At 32.1% G+C, this 14797-nt stretch overlaps 2 protein-coding genes across 3 annotated transcripts in view; one reads left to right on the top strand and one right to left on the bottom strand.

Moving 5' to 3' along the window:
* The window catches only part of LOC124362300 (dyslexia-associated protein KIAA0319), a 59887-nt gene that overhangs the window by 27834 nt on the left and 17256 nt on the right, over positions 1-14797 (top strand). Inside the window, exons 9-12 of the mRNA XM_046816677.1 lie at positions 7904-8132; positions 9455-9599; positions 10028-10139; positions 13650-13798. Coding sequence (XP_046672633.1) covers positions 7904-8132; positions 9455-9599; positions 10028-10139; positions 13650-13798 — 635 coding nt within the window. The remainder of the gene's footprint in view (positions 1-7903; positions 8133-9454; positions 9600-10027; positions 10140-13649; positions 13799-14797) is intronic.
* Positions 1914-7354, bottom strand: LOC124362302 (venom carboxylesterase-6-like). Of its 2 annotated transcripts, none has more exons than XM_046816679.1 (2): positions 7214-7354; positions 1914-3582 (listed from the first exon to the last, which is right to left on the bottom strand). In XM_046816679.1, exons 1-2 carry the CDS (start codon positions 7218-7220, stop codon positions 2006-2008), a joined length of 1584 nt encoding a protein of 527 aa, XP_046672635.1. In that variant the 5' UTR covers positions 7221-7354; the 3' UTR covers positions 1914-2005. The 2 variants fall into 2 exon arrangements, with proteins under 2 accessions (XP_046672635.1, XP_046672636.1); XM_046816680.1 differs by having other exon boundaries at positions 7130-7215.

Here is a 14797-nt window from a genome sequence, read left to right on the forward strand (position 1 = left end):
TACAAATAACATTTTCTTGACTTTAGAGGGTAGTCAGTCTAACATTCTTTAAAAGTAGCTCCATATTTATCAGGAAACAGTATGTATTTTTGCTTATTTCCATAAGTTATTGCCTTGAAATATAAGCAATAGGGTCTTAATAGATTTTTTTATCTTTTTGATTTACGTATATTGACCAATATATACCAATAAGGTTTGTTTTGCTAAAAATTGATTAGTTTTGTAATAATTCTACACAAATGAATTTTTATTTTTATTGTAGATGTGATCATTTTAAATAAACAGTAGTTTATAAAATTTATTTATTGAGAAGACTACTGGTCATTGGCTGGAATCTATATTCCTAATGAATTAAACTACCAAAAACAGGTACAGTACTTACAATTCTAAGAAATAATACTGGTCAATTACAATATTTAAAGCATGAGTGTTAATGTGAGGTTCATCCCGACTGCAATTTTGCTGTTATTTCAACTTTGATAGAGATAAAAAAGAAATTGTTAAAAAATTCTGTACATAAAAAAACTTAGATTCACAACTCTGTATAACATTATATTTTTACTAATACATTTTTCCAATCAAAAGTTTAATGTTTTACATTTTTATCAGTACTAGGTACTATAAAAAATTATTACTTACTCACTAAAACAATTTGTAATACTTTTGTAATAAAAAAGTTGAGATAATATGTAAAATATAATTTATATTGGAAAGTGGAAAAGTCTTGGGTTTTTAATTGTTGTTTCATCATTGTTCAGTACAGCATATTTATATTTTTTATTGTTTTACAATTTATTACTTGTCATAGATATATTTTCCATTTTTTGTGTTATCATGATTTACACTAAAACTTGTGTTTACGAACCAGGATTTTAAAAGTTGTAGTTTTACAACCAACCTTTATAACAATAACTAGTTATTGTTTTTTCTCTGTGTGATGTAGTTTTATTTATTTATTTTTAACACAAATCATTTTTTTATTTTATGCTGAAAAAACCACATAGGACAAGTGTACTATGGAGTAAAAACAAATATACCTAAAGCAGTTGATAACCGCTTTTGGAAATCAGCCCAAATAGGTCTGGTAGCACAGAATACATAGATGACCAGTTCTAGAGCTAAGTTCTTACTGGTATTTTTAAAATGAAAATGCATTTTACTAATCAAAATGAATAAAAATAGTCCTTCCGGCTCGGTCAAAAGAAGTAGGTAGATTATATGACAGCTGAAATATTATTTATTTATTCTCTTGAGATTTAAATTTACTCAATATCTCGGAAAACAATAAAAAGGCTTGTAACAAAAGGTTTAGGAAACACTTTTAATTTTTTTTCTCTGTATTCTTAATATCTCTCTACATAAATAGTAGATATGTGAATTTTTTAAAGTTTGAAATGCAAAGGCTGCCATATTGAAATAAAATTATATAACAAGCTTGCCATCACACTTGTATGTAAAATCAATTTTTTTTTTACCAAGTTTCAAGTTGTTTGCAGTCTTTTTGGGACAATTATCGTTTCCACAAGTTATGTTATATAGATGTAATTAGGTTGGAATATTGTGTTTCTAGCTAAATTTTGGGTACGACAGTAAAATCAATGTAAAATCTCTGTATAAACATAAATAAATGTAGATATAAGTTTATTTTACGATGTTACATGTAAATTTCTGTTTTTTACGTTCTTCATGTTTTACGTTAATTCAGAGATTTTAAATTGGTTTTCTGTTGCCCCCAAAATTTAGCTAGAAACCCCATACTCTAATCTACTGATGTACTTATACATATACTGTATGTGAATTTACTTAAACTTAGTGAATTTATGTAAAAATTTTAATTAAGTGCCTACCATGAGAAAAATTACAGTAATCTGACTCTATATAAATAATCTACCTAAAAATACACACAATTAAAATCATATTACGTTACTTCTTTTATTTATATATGAAGAGTAAATCCAGTAAAATCACATCTTACAAGAATGCAGTTTTTCACATGAGATGTTCATTAAGGAAGTTTATCAACCACATGAAGCCCGTCCCAGAATTCTAATCTATTTGAATAAATTCCTCTTTCCATAGACAACTTTTGTGTTTGGATGTGCAGATGTTTGGGATCACTCTTATGATGAACTGTCCAAAGGAAGTCTTTAACTTGGTTTGTCTGAGGATTATTGCTTATGGGATGTGGTGTTGGATTGCCTCCCATCGCAAAGTCAACCCACAAGTTCACAAGCAGTTTAGAGACGTTCGTGTCTCGTTCATTTAGTTCTGGAAAGTAGAGGGAATGTCTAAACAAAGACAGGAGATCATCAAGGTGGCTGACTCCTAACCCAGTCGGACTGTTGTACACCTCAGCATAGGAATGCTGCCCTTGGTGGGCATAGAGGTAATAAAAGAGAGGGCCTTTGTGCTTTCGAATAGCTTGCTCTGTTGGCCACAAAAACCACCAGTCTGTATACATTTCCTCAATCGATTTGATCATATCATTTCTGTTCATTGAGTTTTTAAAATAAAAATCATATATCGATTCTGCAATTTGACTTGGTTCGGAACAGATGTCTTCAAAAAGCAATGCTTTGGGAATGTAGTCTTTATAGTCTGATCTTATTTTAGTAATAATATGATTTAACACTTTTTCACGAATGTCCAAGATACCTTCATTGGCTGTCAACCCCACCAACCAAGGTTTTTCAGTTGTTGCTAGTAAAGGACTTGATGTTATGAATGCTTGATCACTGCTGACTTCAACCACAGGACGAAATATACTTTTGGTCATGCCATATCTGGGAAATTGCAGGTTTTGATGAGCTTTTTCAATTTCAGAAGTTGTCTTCTGTTGTAGACATTGTAATATTTCTTGTGAGTCTAATGATGAGCAATCCAACAGTTTAGCCAATTTTACGGTATATTCTCTAGCAGTACCCTTCCCCATCAGTGAATGAGTTCCAAGAGAAGTCCCACTCTGAGAAATTCCTCTCACAAACAGATCTCGACTTGCTGGTGATTGCATATGCAAGTGGACTGCTGAGGCTCCTGCACTGCAGCCAAATAACGTTACTTTTTTCGGGTCGCCTCCAAATGACACTATATTCTCTTGCACCCATTCAAGAGCCTTCACTTGGTCTTTTAAACCCATGTTCCCCGGAACCACAGAGTCCTCAGTGCTGAGAAACCCAAAGGGTCCAAGGCGATACCTCACTGTCACCAAAACTATGTCTCTGTCCATGAGGTATTCAGGACCTGTGATGCCCATAGATGGAGCCCCCATGTAGAATGATCCACCATGGATGTAAAACATGACAGGCTTTAAAGCTTCACTGTCACAATTATGTGTGAACACATTCACAAATAGACAATCTTCACACCCTCCATATTTCCCTTGTGAGCAGATATTCCCTTCTTCAGTGGCTCTCCTCACACCTTCCCACTGCTGAGCCGGTTGTGGCGGGAGAAACCGAAATTTCCCGACTGGTGGGGCGGCGTATGGAATTCCCAGAAAGGCCATGAATTTTCTCCCACTGCGTGAACTCATATATTTTCCTTGTAGTTGTCCATGAATTGTTCTAATCATCGGTGTTTCTTCTGCAACAGTTACACTCAGCACAATCAAACATAATATACAACAAAAACTCATCTTATAATGTACTTGAAGTCAAGAGCAAAGTATCGGTGTGTAGGTTATATAATGTGTTATCAGGTTTCAATTAATGGACTGTTAATCTTTAACACTAACTCTTATCAAGTACCAAATAAAATTCAGACAAAACAAACACAAAGATTTACAAATGTGAAGATTAAAAATAAAAATCAGAATCTCTTAAACACATTCTCTTATGTCTAAATCTAGTTACACATTTAACATGTTCAAATATTTAAAGTTACAATTAATAACTGACCTACACAGTTTTAAATGATTTTTCTTCTTAAGAAGGGGTATAAACATTATGTAGTTTTTATAGTTTTATTTTAACTGTCCAGGCTTGCTCAATTGCAAACTAGTTAGATCCTTATCCTCTATTTCTCACTCTTCATCAGCACATAATAAATACAGGGTTGTTTAAAAAGTAAGACCCAAATCACTGTAGCATGCCTTGCACGTTAGACAACTCCATTTGCAGTAGTATTATTGCAGTGTTCTGTTGGATCAACTACTGACTTAGAAATACATACAGTGATTAATTTTTTACAACAAGAAAGGTTTCAGCAGCTTACATTCATTGATAAATAAGATAATGGTATGGCCACAATGTGTTGGATGACACCAAGCACATAAATGGGTGAGAGCTTTCATTCAAGAATGGCTGGGAAAATAAATGTTCATGATGAACAGCAATCCATGATAGTCAAGATTTAGTGTTCTCAGAAGATTTAATTAATGCTGTGGACAAAACAATTCATGAAGACGTCTGATTCACAATTGAGATTATTTTTTACAAAATTTGTGATGGCTTATTTTTATAAGAAATGAAAAATTACTTTCCAAACAGTTCTTATAATTGATGATTATTTTAAAAATGTTGTCTTAATATTTGTCTGTAAATTCTTACATACTTCTTTCATCTGGTTCTTCTTGATCAGTTTTATTTAACCCTTATAAAACCATCAACAATACATGCTTGTTGACAGCTTAATTAGCATATTTCTGATTAAATCCTTGATTTTCCTGCAGAGGTTTATTTACAGCATATTTCATCACTTAAAACAGATGGGTTTTTTATTTGGATTATTTGGTTTACTGAAGGTTACTGATGAAATAGTGTAATATATGACATTTTTAAGTTTTTGTCAATGTATAAAGCATACTTGTTTCATCAATACATTGTATGGTCTTGTAATTGTACTTTTTTCTCTGTTGGTTTGGCATTTATATCATGAAGCCACACATATTTTATCATATAACTTAAAATTTTATTAATTCAACTTTACAAGTGGCGTGCATTAATATGAATATTTGTTCCTTCAAGGCGTTTCCAATTACCGAGAAATACTAATAAAACATCAGCAACAAGCTAAAGTTAATTCTAGCAAAGCAAGCGACTCACACAGACTTTCATGTTATAACATGAAACTAAAAGATACTGAACTGATTGTGGCTGAATGTTGTTTGTATTAATATTTATACATTTGTATATATTTATACAGTACTGTAGTTTACAATACTCTCAAATGAAAACCGTGGAAACTGGTGTTCCACAGGGTTCTATTCTTGGGCCTTTTTTCTTTATTGTTTATATTAATGATCTTCCTAAAAACCTCAATACTTATTCAGTGATTTACGCTGATGATACCACCTTACTTTCTAGTCATCATAATTTTAGACTGTTTGGCACAAATTACCCAACAATCTGAGAAAAGGGCTTATGAATGGTTTGCAGCAAATAAGCTAGCATGCAATTTGGATAAAACACAGTGTATTACTTTAAGCCTCAAACAGGAAATCAATTTGGTATCGGTCAAGCTCCTAGGAATTAATGTAGACTCAAAATTAAACTGGTCAACTCATATAGATACTGTCTGTAACAAAATCTCTAGAGTAAATTACTTACTTTGGAAACTCAAAAGTTTTGTTAGTCCAGAGTATTTAAGATTGGCATATTTTGGGCTTTTTCAGTCGCACATATTGTATGGTCTACTTGTATGGGGTCATTCTTCACATGTCATTGACATTCTTGTGCTACAGAAAAAGGCTGTTCGTAATATTGGAGGAGCCAACCCACTTGAACACTGCAAACCTCTTTTTGTACAATTTCAAATTCCCACAATAGTAAATCTTTATATTTTTCAAGTTTTATTGTATACAAAATCTAATTTGAATCTTTTTCATACAAGACAGGAGATCCATCAATACAACACTAGGGGAAGGAATAAGATTGATATATTGCCTCACAGACTAGCTAAAACTAAAAGCTATAAATTTTTTTAATAAGCTGCCTGATGATGCGAGACTTGTTTCCTTTAAAATATTAAAAAAAAAAGTTATATGATTGGCTAGTGAAAAATCCTTTTTACAGCATTGAGGAATTCATGAATTGCCATATTAATGTTAGGTTTTAGTTTATAACTAACTATAATTACTTTTATTTATTGCTACTTTACTTAATTTTCATGTGAACTTTTTTACAACACTTTTGTGTTAATGTAATTTTTTTAGCTTTAACAATGTATGTAATTTTAAAATGACTTGTCCTATTTCTGTAAACAGATCAATGGAATAAATGATTCTTATTCTTACATTTTCACGCTGTAACTTTTTTTCCATAATTAGTCAAGTAAAATTTTTGTTTTTAGAGCATTCAAATTTATAAATCTTATACTTGTTACACTTCTAATTTAAGTCTTTATTTTTGTATTTATGATAAATTTCAAGATGCATTCCTACAGATAGCAATGATCCATCTGTAGAAATATCAGTAAATTTGGTGAAACTTAAAAATATTACTTTCTCATTTTTTTTTTTTTTTTTTTTAATGTAGTTATGTTTTTTGTATTGTATAGTTATACACAATTGTTCAGTACTTTATATGGACTTGTCCTACTATTAATTTGTTTTCTGAAGCAAAATAATCTTAGCAACCGATTACTCACTCCGTTTCAATTACATGTACATATTTTTGTGATTTGCTTTAACTTATGCCTGAGTTTTGGTTTATTCATTTGTGAGCAATGTTTATATTGATAGGAAAGGGAATTATCACGCCAATAAATAATTAAATTTATATAATTTGGTTCTTGTGTTTTTAAGTTTAAAATAAGTGAGGGCCAGTAATATAAAACATTCTTTAATGTTTTACAACTTGGCAATTAATTTAATCTCTATTTTTTATCAATTTTGATTTATGTACAGTAAATATAATTTTTTTGTTTACTGTACGTGACCAATTTATATTTACTGTATGTAAATCAAAATTGAAATAAATATATATTTTTTAATCGCTCTAGCATTAACCTATAAGCCTATAACTCTGTTAGCTGATTGATTGCCTAGTATCTCAGCTTATCATACAAGGATGGAATCTGAATTCCAGTGTGAGAAGTGTTTTGCATCCTACTAAAAAACCTACTGACCTTAGCCTGAATTAATGTAATAAATGAATGTCTTATATTACAAGATTCAAATAACCTAAAATACCTGTTTGTTATGCAGAATACTAATTTTTAATCCTCATAAAGTCTCAATTAATTTCCAGCTAAAATCACAAGTCAGTTAACTTACCAATCATATTAATATATTAGGTACAATATTATTCTCCCAAAAGGCAGTAAGATAAACAAAACATCAGATGATTTACAGCTGTTTTCTCTAAAGTAGAGGTATAATACTAATTGTGCAAAGTCAGAAGAAGAAGAATATAACTGTATGCTAAGAAAGATGTCATCAGTGTTACAAACTGTAGCAGTTTGACTAGACTGGCACCTGGTGGTAAAATCTGAAACTAAAACAAAGATGTAGTGGTTCTACCAGTGGCTTTCGTTTGAACTACTTGGAGATTACTGAACAATATAGTACTCTTACATTAAATTCAACTGTAAGAAAAATAATAGTTTTCTAGGGTTTCTATTAATTTGCTTCAAGTGTTAGAAGGTTACTATTATTTTAATATATTTCCAACTCAGTGTATTATGCTTTGTTGAAGTATACTCCTTTATTGTCTATAGTAAAACAGGGATCTGCAGTGAAAACATTAAATTAATCTTTCAAAAATACTATTACTATTTATATTTTAGAAATTCCATAATGAGAGTGATTGAAGGAGCCAGGTATTTATGAAATCTGTTTAAAATAGAAACAACTATATTAAAAATTAATCTGAAAAGGCTGAATAAATTAGACCTTCAACAAATTTTGAAGAAATAAACAAGTAATTTTTAATTTGAATAACTTACAAGATTGTGTTTTTTTTAGATTGACTGTTGAGGACTCAGACCACGAAAAGAACTCAACAGTAGCTAACATCACAGTGCTGCAAATGCCAGATTATCCTCCAGTTGCCAATGCTGGGCAGGATGTGATCCTGTATCTGCCACACAACAATGTCACACTCAACGGCAGCCTCAGTTCTGATGACAAGGTCATTGTAAACTGGGAGTGGACAAAGAGTCCATCTGACCAGGACAAAGCTGTTGATATGCAGGTATAGTAGATCAATCAAAATTCATCCAAATGGATCAATATGATGTGTACGAATTTACATCACTAAATTCAAAATAACTATCTACTATCAATTTTTAAAACACACACTTCTTATTGCTGAGAAAATCAGCAAGAGTCTGAAGGACATTTTCAAGAACAACAATAAGATTTTCTCAAATATCTTCCCACCCTCTCATAGTGGAAAAATAACAATTTCAAATCTGTTTATCACACTTAATATTAATAATAAAATAAAATAAATAAAAAATAGACCAAATTCTTTCTTTTTCACATCACCAGATGATTCTATGAAGACTAGCATAGGCTAGAGTTTATCAAATATTAAAACTTTGGTTAAAAAGATTTTTTATCTATAATATGTGGTCTGTACCATTTATGGAAATTTAGAGAGGTGTATATGGTGAAAATTCAATTGAAGTTACTTTACAAATTACCTCTTAGACATATTTTATTGACACAAATTAATTAATGTATTTAGTTTTTAAATCTGTAGAGTTAAATAATGTTGAGTAATGAATAGACTTGTTGGAGTTATTAGTAAATTACACTTTCTGAATCAAACGGTCCATTTAATCTCAGTCATAGATTGAATTGCATTTACCCAAAATTAAAATTAAGCGTTTCAGAACATGTAATCAATAAGTTTTGGAGAAATAAAGTTTTTGTCAAATATTGATCTAATGTGAACTGAATTGCTTGAGTAGTTTTTTTTAATAATGTTTGGTTTTGGAATAAAAATTCTAAAAAAGAGAAAATTAAATTGTGAAATTTGGATACTCTTGGATACCAAATTTGGTAATAAACAATCTTTTTGCTTGAACGTTGCCTATGTTTATGTACCATGTGTACATGCTTGTAGTAATGCACAATTACAACACATTCTACCAATCAAAATGTTGACAATCGAGATGTTTCTCTTAGAAATTGTTTCAATTGCTTAACAATATGTTATCAGGCTAGAATTGGTTCTCTTGATTGTTGCATTTATTCAATCAGTTTACCACACAGCAACTACACGTGCGTTAGTAGATTTTTGTCCATTTAAATACTTTTTACTATACTAAGTATGTGTGAGAGAAAATAAAAACATGAGCTAACCAACTAGCTGACAATGTGCAAAAACAATGGAAGCATAAGAAACTGTTTAGTATTGAGCAGGAAGCTTATTCAGACCTGTATATGTGTGTGGAAGGGGGGTGGAGAGATAGAGGTACCATAGAATATTAATTTATTACAATCATAACATATGAAGAATAATACTGAAAATATCTAGACTTTAAAGTAAAGTAATTTTTTGTACAGAAAACTCGTACACCATATCTTGAGTTGTCTAATCTGGAAGAAGGGATGTATACTTTTATACTAAAGGTTACTGATGAAGCGGACCAATTCGACACGTCAACAGTCCACGTGTTTGTTAAGCCTCCAACAAACAAACCACCTACAGGTAAGTGGGTAGTTTGTATTCATGCTGTCCTCCAACTTAAATTAAAGAACATTACCGATGCAAACATATGTTTACTACATATTACATTACATAGTACTTATTGTTTATTACATAGTACTACATTATTTTATTACTCCATAGTAGGTGGAGGATCTCAAATGACAGACCAGCTACAGATGATATTTATTTGATTAGAACCACCTGAGGGAAATATAGAGCTTTAGAAACCTCTAAACGCAAGCAACATCAGCCTTCCCCACATTGATAGGGGTAAGGCCTACTAGTGATTTGAAACTAGTATATTGAACATGTACTTGTGTTTTATGTAATTTACACACACTGTACGGTATATAAAGCTACAAATAACTGTATGCATAATTTTCATAGTTTAAATACACTTTATTATATGTATTTCGCTTTTACAACAGCGAATGCTGGCAAGAACATGACTGTGTCTCTCCCCCAGACAACTGTATTGCTAGATGGGAGCAAAAGTTCGGATGACATCAAAATAGTATCTTGGAATTGGGAAATGGTGAGGTAAGTACCTTTTTCATTAAATTATAACATATATCTATGTGTTATTTTATTTATGTATTTCATCTAAATCGTCACTAAGAAATTAGCTCTTTTCAAAAACTGTAAATAGAAAAAGAAAAATTTAGCTTTAGCAGTAGACCAGTCTCAATGTTTTCTTGAAAACCCATCAGTAACTCTAATTTAAAAGGATAAAAGGAGTTTGGACATTTGCAATTAATTATTATTTATATTACTAAAATAGAATGCTCTGTTATGAGAACTGGAAACTGTTCAGGTATAAAAAAAAACTAGGACATACAGTTAACACAACTAACTAACGGTGGACATAATGAACGCATAAAAATCAAACTTGACAATAGAAAAAGGTGATATAAAACCTTTTTTGATATACTGGAAAATCCAAACCAATCAGAAGAAGCACATTAATATCACTGCAAAACACATGCTATGTAGACGAGAGAAGGTGAGAGGCTGGGGAAAATTTGATAACACCTCATCCCATAACAAGGCAGCATGTGCCGCCATCTTATTGTTTATGTTTAAATATTTTTCCTTTTAAAAAAAAGTTGAGGCTTGGGAGGGGCGAAGGGGCAGACAACTTCAGCATTACATTTATGTTTTTCATTTCAAAGTCCTTAGGTATGTTCAAATTTTATTGGCAGAGTTTTCTTTAAGTTTTACAACTGTTTAGGTTTCCTAGCGAATCATTATTTTAAATATTGTAGCCAAAGTGGTCTAACCTTCACAGAAAGTTAACTTAGCAGTTGATCTCGACAATGTATTATGTTTATGTAATTTTAATTTTAAAGTATGATGATTTTGGCACATGTGCTACCTTTTCTCATAATTTTCTCTTTTCTATTATTTTCTTAACTCTCAAATTTAGTGGTCTTTTTTTATCTGTTCTATGTATTACTTATCACAGAGACAACTGTAAACACAGTTTTTCAGCCCTGCTCATCATTATTTTGGTTTGGTTTTTATAAGACTTTCTCCAAGAGTGTTAGGTTGTAGTATATTAAAATCTTTTAGTACCTTCAGGTGTAGCAAAACAAAAACGTTTGTGATAAAAATTACATCGGGTGATACATTATTAATAACAGTGGAGGGATATTGCTTGATTTTATCAACAACGTTTTTAGTATCATCACTTAAAGCGTACTTTGAATGAGGTGCATATTTTTGCAAAATATCAACAATTTCTAGAAAATGATTTTTCTTTGTGAATATTATGTTCATATACACTCTTGTTATGTCCTCTAAGAAATTTTTCAACTTTAGCACAAAAATGAAAAACAAATGTCCGATAAAAATCAAAATAGGTATTCACAATCTTCTAGATGATTTCCTTTCCCTGTTTTTACCATGAGAGTAGAATATTATATCAACTAATTTTCTAGCTATATAATTTCCCCAGCCAATTAATTATATTTAATTAATGACTTTTAATTTTTTCATGTTCCCTAAATATTTAGTTACCTTTATGCTAAAAACTAAATCTAGTGTTGTAAACGCATTTTCATCTAAACCAGGCATTAAACTGCAATTTGAAGCAAAACATAGGTAGTCAAATCAAGCTGAAAATAAATAGCATCTTTTATCATGTTCTACTCCAACTACTTGTTACATTTAAACCTATTGAATTCAAGCAATACTTTTCTAGAATTGTTACTTTTACAAATTTGTCTTGATGGGTAGTTAGGAATTTATGGCGCAAGAATCTTAGCTAATTTTTCTGGAAGTTTTAACACTTAGACTACCCTCACCATGTAACTGACATCATTCTGATTTTATCAGCATCAACATAAATATCTTCTAAACTTCACCAAAAACATCATCTGAAAAAGGGAACATTCTCTAAGATTTGATTACTTTATCATACTGTGCTGTTCTGTACAATTTACTATAGTCTATAAATATTTTCCCTCTTGTTACGTTTGATATCATATGGAACATAGGCTATATAAATCTAGATCTAAAGGATATGGCAATATATTTGAACTATGTTTTAAAATAATCAGTTGGCCCAAAATGTTGTTACAGAACCTTACACAAATTATATTATTTAGTGATGGAGCAGACAGGGAATAAAATAGAAAACAGATAAAAGCATGTTTATAAATTATTGTTGAATAAATCAACCACACAAGTTTTTATGAAAAAGGTGCAGAGAACATCTTAACCCTCTCCCGCTCCCATTGTTTCCAGGCGCTCACGGTGCTTCTAACCTCAATTAATTCGCTCTGCCGGTCGGGCTCGGTCAAAATACGCGGCGTCTCAACTTACATACGTTCTGTCATTGTAATTAACTATAATTATATATATATATTAATTATTTTTACTATATATTCGTTCAATGAAGTTGATTGTACGAGACCAGGGAGGGGGCACACGGACAGCTGGGCGCCGGGTTGTTTGTTGCGCAGTTACTTGGTGAAGGTGATTGTCTGGCTCGCCGTCGTCACTGCCCCTGCCACTGTGATCACTCCGAACTACATCCTCAATGCCACCAACCACTCCATAAAGCTCTGGTACATCACTACACTCACTTGAATCGTCGCAATCACTACTAATAACGAGATCGATTTCACTGTCACGAAGTGTACGACTACAACCCGCCATAGTTTCCGCACAACTAATATAAATAGCAAAATAATGGAATAAATCTACTGTAAAAGTAAAGTAAATGGTCTCCTGATAGCAAACAACCTGTAGTAGTACAAACTATTGCTACTCGAGAGCAGCACTTATCGGCTCTAGTAGATAAAGCAGTGCGTGCCGATCTGTGCCGTTTAGGCTGCAGTGGCTATGTTGTGGCCGTGCCGATTCATGCCTTGCGAGCGGGAGAGGGTTAAACGACAACAAAGCTCCAATTCCAAATCTGTTTATGCCAACCATATAATGAACAAAAATCACAGTCACTCAAACATAAACGGTTTAAAAATGTTTTAAGGTTTTACACTTTGCAATAAATGTAGATACAGTGACACTTAAGAAGAATTTGAAATCTGTTGTTCAACAAAGAGTCTGACATCATTCTTAGTGAACAGCTCATTTCAATATATGATTTACCTTTGCATTTACTGGATAAATTGGTCAAGAGAAGATAAGCTGATCTCTCAAGGACAGATTCCATTTACACGCTGCTTTCAAGATTTACCTTCAAATTTGTATATGTGTAGTTGAGAACATTAGCTTCCCAAGAAGCTGTCTAAATGTACTGTAGGATAGTTTGATCAGTAATCTAGAAACTGTCAACATGAAATCCTTATAGTTGTCCAGATAATAAGTTTTTAACCAATGATTTTGTTCAAGTTTTAAATGTAATAATTAATCTTACATCCTTTCTATAGTAGAAAAAATTTTTTTTATTTGCATCAATCTCAAAAACACAAGATTTAGAGGAACTCATAAGAGTTTAATGAATTTAAAGTTATAGTTATGAAGAGTAAAATACTATATTTGATCTTCTACTAATTCAGTAGGCTAATACTTGTTTGTTAACTGCAGTGGGCCAGGAAAAGTGGAATTCTCAGCCAAGAACGAGAGTGTGACGAATGTTACTAGTCTTACCAAGGGGCAGTACATTTTCAAACTTACGGTAACCGATGGAAACGGCAACATTGCAGCTAACACTGTGTCTGTCACTGTCACTCAGAGTAAGTTGTTCTGGTAACCTTCATTTCTGTTTACTTTCTGTAAAACTGGAAGTAAAAGCAAAAATACAAGGACTTTTTGGAAAGTATCCGATATTCTGATAATATTGGATATTCTTTTTTTTTAACTAGTGTACCAATTGCAACTAAACTTTATTTTCTTTCAAAGTACTCTCCATCGGATATGATGCACTTGTTCAAATGATCCTCCCAATTTGAGAAACAAGTGGCAATGTCCACTTTCAGAGTTTCCTTTAACTCAGTTTGATATCTGGTTCCTTTGTGTGGAGATTTCAGTTTTGGGATGTCATATGATGCCATACCACCACTGACTGGAGGATGTGGCAATTGACTTGTTTGTTGCTTGACTAAAATATGTAGAATCGTGTGAGAGAAATGAGCCGGTGCATTAATGTGGTGAAGCAGCCAGTCTCCACTGGCCCACAAATCAGGACATTTTCTCCACAGTGCGTCACTGAGATATCCAAAAACTTCGAGGTAGTACTCCTTAGTGATAGTGTGAGCTTCTTGAGCATATTCATGATGCACTATGCCTTTGTGGTCAAAAACACCGGCATTATGGTCTTCATTTGGCTCAGAACTTTGGCACTAGATCCTAGGATTGATCCAGATATCAGGTCCAGTTTTTCATGATGATCATAGCCATAAACCAATATCTCATTGCTGGAGGTGAAAACTTTTATCTTAGTGAGTGACCACCAATTTCAAGTCAAAATCCTCGGACAGAATTTTGACAACAAGGGTTTATGGTGTATCCAAATCTTCCTCGAATTTACACGTATTAGGGTCCACTCAACAAATTGATTTTCCGTTTTTATTGCTATACACACACTTTAAATGTTTTCGGGGATTCACATTAATGAAGTCAACCAAAATGCGAATCACTTTGAACAAAATTGTGACCATTTCAAAAACTGTTTAACACAATTTCGCAGAAATCAGAGACATTGTTTCCCCCTTCAAGTAATTAGTTGATGTTCA

This window comes from Homalodisca vitripennis, chromosome 5 (genome assembly GCF_021130785.1).
Source record: "Homalodisca vitripennis isolate AUS2020 chromosome 5, UT_GWSS_2.1, whole genome shotgun sequence".
In the NCBI taxonomy this organism is placed as follows: Eukaryota; Metazoa; Arthropoda; class Insecta; order Hemiptera; family Cicadellidae; genus Homalodisca; species Homalodisca vitripennis.